General features: G+C 36.6%; 1 protein-coding gene across 1 annotated transcript; it reads right to left on the bottom strand.

Moving 5' to 3' along the window:
- Positions 1 to 3,412: 3,412 nt before the first annotated feature.
- On the bottom strand, positions 3,413 to 4,183 carry LOC140237896 (uncharacterized). Its single transcript, XM_072317828.1, has one exon. It carries the CDS (start codon positions 4,181 to 4,183, stop codon positions 3,413 to 3,415), a length of 771 nt encoding a protein of 256 aa, XP_072173929.1.
- Between the last annotated feature and the right edge of the window lie 1,420 nt (positions 4,184 to 5,603).

The following is a 5,603-nucleotide window of genomic DNA, read 5'->3' as shown; positions in this document are numbered from 1 at the left end:
AGGCTGAGTGGAATAACAAAAACACCATATATACACTATTTACAAGGGCACAATTATGAACCGTACTATGGATATACAATAAGTCATGTATATGTTACAAAGCACAGGTTTATGTATAAAGTGTTTACAGTGTACATTATATACCATTAGAATAATGAATGAAACAGAAGATAACCTTCCGAGTATACTTAATGAAAGTACTTCTAGAAAACATTGATTGAAGTATACATATACGTTTTATTACCATAAAACTGTTTATCAATACTTATCAAGAAACAAAGTTTTAAGCTTATACTTAAAGCTATTCAAGCTCTGAGCTTGTTTTAGTGAACGATCAAAGGAATTCCAAAGCTTAGGACCAGTAAACATGAAATTTCTGTTACCAAAACTAGTTCTATTTTTAGGAAGATGATAATCATTCGCATTCCTCGTTGAGTAATTATGTATAACATTATTTTTTCGAAACATTTCCTTAAATACAGCAGGGGTAGCGTTAATTTCTACATTGTACATAAAACAACCCAGCTGAAGACGATATAAATCAGTAATCTTAAGAATACGGTTTTCTTTAAACAAGACATCAGTGTGTGATCTATAAGCGGTATTGCATATTAAACGCATCGCTCTTTTCTGCAAGAGAAGTACCCTGTCCATTTTTGTTTGTATTGCATTTCCCCATGCCATTACGCCATAATTAAGGTAAGGAAGAATAAGAGTTGAATATAACATAAGAAGCACTGACTTGGGGAGAATCCGTTTAACGTGATTAATAATGCCAATATTTCTTGACACTATCTTACAAATATTATCAATATGACAATTCCAAGTTAGCTTATTGTCAATTGTAATACCGAGAAATTTTGTAGTCTTGACTTCTTTAATGACAGAATTATCAAATATCACTTGGTCAGGAAGTTGTTTAACAGAGTTACTAAATAACATGTAATTGGTTTTTTGTTTATTTAAAGATAATTTATTTGCTTTTATCCAATTTGTTACATGTGTAAGTTCTACATTTAAAACTTCTACTAACTTATTAGGATCACTGTGAGTATAGAATATGTTTGAATCATCAGCAAAAAGGATAAAAGAGAGAACACTCGAAGAACATCGAATGTCATTTACATAAATAGAGAATAACAGTGGACCAAGAAGGCTTCCTTGGGGAACTCCACACGTGATTGGTACCGTAGACGAATTATATCCATCAATGGTAACGAATTGCTTTCTTCCAGAAAGATAACTTTCGAACCATTCCAGAGCCTTACCTCTAATACCATAGTGCGCAAGTTTGTATAACAGAATGTCGTGATTTATAGTATCGAATGCTTTAGAAAAATCTAAGAACAAACCGATAGTATGACAGGATTTTTCGATTGAAGCTGAAATGGTATTTATTAAACTTAGAATGGCATGAGTTGTGTTATGTTTTTCTCTAAAGCCAAATTGGGAGTCAGATATGATGTTGTGAGATTCAAGGAAGGTAGTAGTCCTTGAATGAACAATTTTCTCTAAAATTTTTGATAACGAAGTTAACAAAGATATTGGGCGATAGTTGCTGATACATAATTTGTCTCCTTTCTTGAATATTGGAGTCACCTTTGCGAGTTTCATTTTAGATGGTACTTGACCAGATTGTAGTGAAAGGTTATATAAAAACAATAAAGGATCTGCTATACAATGTATAATGTCTTTGATAAGGACATTGCCAATGTCATCATAGCCAGGGGCTTTGTTTGCTTTGAGCTGAAGTACAATTTTGATTAATTCTTGCCTGTCAATTGGCTTGAAAAAAATTGAGTAGTCGTTTGGTGAGGAAAGAAATTCGTAAAATGATTTATCACTTGGAGTGATAGTTTGTGCTAATTTTGAACCTATTTTTGAAAAGTATGAGTTAAAAATCTCGGCAATTTCAGACTTGTCTTCAATGATAGTATTATCAACTTGAACTTTAGAAATGAGATTTACAGCCTTCCCTCTATTCAAAACGGTATTTATTACTTTCCAAGTGTTCTTGATATCACATTTGAATTGACTCAATTGGTCCGCAAAATATTTCTTTTTAGCTAATCTGACTGTATTGGTAAGAATATTTTTGTATGAGATATATTTCATTCGAGAGGTTTCGTCACGGTTTTTGATAAAATTAACATATAAAGTACTCTTGCGATTTATTGAGCGTAAGAGTGTTTTGGAAACCCATGGTTGCTTGGGGATTCGTTTGTAATCCTGAGTACGACATTTCCTTAATGGAATGCATGCATCTAGGCAATTATTCAAAAGATAAAGAAAATTATCATATGCTTGGTCAATATTTTCATTTGCGTCATACACAATTGACCAGTCCACAGATTGAAGTTTTTCTTGAACTAGAGCGATGTTTTCAGGGGTGAATTTACGACGAAATACATGCCTTTGAATTGTACTTTGACTCCTTGGTCCAATATCAAAGTGACAAAATATCATAAAATGGTCTGATATATCGCTCACCACTATGCCAGATTTTGGAAAAGGTTTAAGGTTAGCAAAAATGTTATCAATAAGAGTAGCAGAATGACCAGTAATTCTTGTTGGTTTAGAAATAAGAGGCAGAAATGAGGCTTGTAAAATGTTATCAAGGAAGTTATCACAGGCAGCATTACTGCTTGACAAAAGATTTATATTGAAATCACCCATGATGATGCAATCCTTGTTGTGGAATGCATCGTTTCGACAAATATCGTTCATAATATTCATAAAATCATCATAATTAGATTGAGGAGGTCTGTATATAACTCCAAGCAGAATGTTTTTGCCCTTACAGACTGAAATTTCAATAAATAATGATTCTATTACATCATTCATATATTTCAGTTCTTCCTTTATAGCGTAATCATATATTCGGGGAACATATATAGCTACTCCACCACCTGGTCTATTTGATCTGTTGTTAATGACAATATCATAATCAGCAAGAACATTAATTGGACCTGACGCTGGAGTTTCAACAGACCACGTTTCAGAGAGGCCTATGATAGGTAACATGGGCAAATCAATATTATCAAGAAATAAGCGAAGCTTTTCAAAGTTTCGATTAGCACTTCTTATATTCAAATGGAAACAAAATAATTCGTCTCGTTCTAGCATTCGTAGATATTCTCTAAGGGTAGCTTCTGTAAAGTATGGCGATTGAGCAAGTTGACACGCTTCATCGTGGCTGTTAAACTCAATGTTAAGTTCGTCTAGATTGTCGGCTAAGATTCTAGTTGCAGTCCTATCAAACTTGGTGTTTCTAGCAGGTACATTTCGGTCTTTTTGAAATAAAGTAACAAAGTCATCATCTGTTAAGAGATTAAAAGGAAAAATATTGTTATCCAGCATTTAGCGGAAGGATCATAGTGGTAGACAACAAACAGAGGTATAATTCGTATATTTACTGTAGCTTTGACAGGTCCTCTTTCCTGTTGATGACACTGATTGCGCCTCCGTCGTTTTTCTTCACGTAGATTCGCCCGTTGTGGGTCCACAGGTACTTGTATCCGGCCAGCCTCCTTGCTCTGTTAGTTTCCTTCAGCAGCTCCCTGGTGGACGCGACAAGGTTTTCGTTGACGTAGATCCGTCCGTTGCCCTTAGAGCTGCTGCGGAGCCCGAAATCTTTCGTGGTGAAGTGCTGAAGCTTTCTTCGGCCGTCGTAGATCATGTTTCGTGAGCGTCGGTTGGTGAATCTCACGATTATCGGCCGTGGTCCCCGCTGATCATCCTCTTTTCCTATTCGATGAGCAATGTCGATGTCGCCAGCGCTCACATCTTCGGTGATCTTTTGAGCAATCTTTAAGACGATCTTTTCAGGGTTTTCACCCTTTTCTTCCGGCACGCCGGCGATTTCAAGGTTGACCCGACGGTGGTACTGATCAAGGTCATTAATTTGGTGAGTCAGATCGTCCACTCTTCCCTCCAGCTGCTGATTTTTTTGTTTGAGCTCGTGATTTTCTCCCTCCAGTCGCTCGGTGGTCTTTTTCATCTCCTCGAATTTGGCATTTAGAAAAGTAATAGAGTTCAATATGCCTTGCTGGCCCTCCTTGACCTCCGAGACCGCTTTCTCCAGTTGAGAAAATTTGCCGTTGAGAATACGTGAGAGATTTGCTACTTCATCTCTCAACGCGCTGAGATCCACTTCCTCAGCAGATTTCTTCTTCGGAGGCATCTTTTGATGATGTCACAAAAGCTCTTAACACTAAGCGCGAAATAAAGGGATGGTTGCTATGCGCGATGTGGTAGTGATGGAAGAGTACGCAGGAAGGATGCGTGGCCTACGCACCAGGTAAGTTTTGTTTGAATAGTCTCAAGCAAAATATCTTCCCAAAACAGCGAAAATGAGTGAAATAATCGCACTATACGCGAAGTAGAAGCACTTAATGCAGATGTCAATCAGATAACTAGATTCTTAGTCAAAAACGCCGTCATTTGATGTAAAAAACTCACAACAGGCAAAACTGAATCCGCATATACCGAGTGTCACTTGGGAGCTCCTCAAAAACACGTCTTCCTATGTTGACCGCCGGACATGATATTAAGGAAAAATGTCTCTTTTCATGATTTGTATGTTCGCGCTTATTCACCGATTTCTGTTAAAGGTCGTAAAAATAATCCTTCGAGTGTCAAATGTTTGAAACAAGAATACAAGCGTTTTGAGAACTAACACTCTAGTTTTTGGTTACAGTGCTTAGAATACTGTATACAGGTGGCATACTATATAGACGTAGACCGATGGGTAGTGTATACATTTTATTCAAATTATTTGCACGTTTGCATTTGCGATGAGGTCACAGTGATAAAATTGGTTGGAAATTACGCAGTTATTTGAAATTAAGCGGTAATACTGTGATGTCTGCCAGACTTGTTTATTTCGAGTGTGTGTGTGTGTGTGTGTATGATAAGAGATTATTTATCATAAACGTTAGATGCTCGTTCCATTTATGCACTCGTCAAGAAGTATGAGCTTAAGGACAATTCCTCCTTTCACGGTGTTGTTTTTGCTATGAGGCAAAATTGTTTTGCAGTTATTTACTGAGTGGAAATGCGACGAAAAAGTATAATGAATTATTGGCATGAACTAGGAGCATTTACGATGAGAGATATGTAGTTTTCCATGTCATATTGTAAATATTGCAAATGAGGTGCGTTCATTTTGGTAAATCATTTCCATTCTTTGTTATTACTAGGAATACCGTAACATTTTGTTACACAAAGCTGAGACACAATTAAAAAAGATGAGTATTTCATGATGTTCTCCACCATCAATACTGTTGTATGAGAACAGGGGAATGGCTTTGGCAAGAAATGCTATCGTCTATTAACTGCAGGTTGTTATTTCAATAATTCTTTAATGTTTTTGTCTGTTTCGAAATGATTTACAGTAAGATATGTCTGTGAATGTTTTCAGTCATCCACGTAAAGTATCTCATGAACTATATCAGTAAATCTGGTCGATTGGACTTACTTGTAATTTGGAGTAGCAACGTTTCACGTCCTCTCCGGGACGCTTCATCAGGCCGACTGATCTTTGGCGGCAGTTGGTTGTTAACCCGTAACAGGGTCGGGAAATTTCGCATATTCTTGTTTCT

The sequence above is a fragment of the Diadema setosum genome, chromosome 14, assembly GCF_964275005.1.
Source record: "Diadema setosum chromosome 14, eeDiaSeto1, whole genome shotgun sequence".
NCBI classification, from domain to species: domain Eukaryota; kingdom Metazoa; phylum Echinodermata; class Echinoidea; order Diadematoida; family Diadematidae; genus Diadema; species Diadema setosum.
This window is presented reverse-complemented; position numbering and strand designations above follow the sequence as displayed.

Excerpts from the sequence above, each read along its gene's own strand:
- LOC140237896 (XM_072317828.1), bottom strand. The coding sequence starts at position 4,183 with ATGCCTCCGAAGAAGAAATCTGCTGAGGAAGTGGATCTCAGCGCGTTG.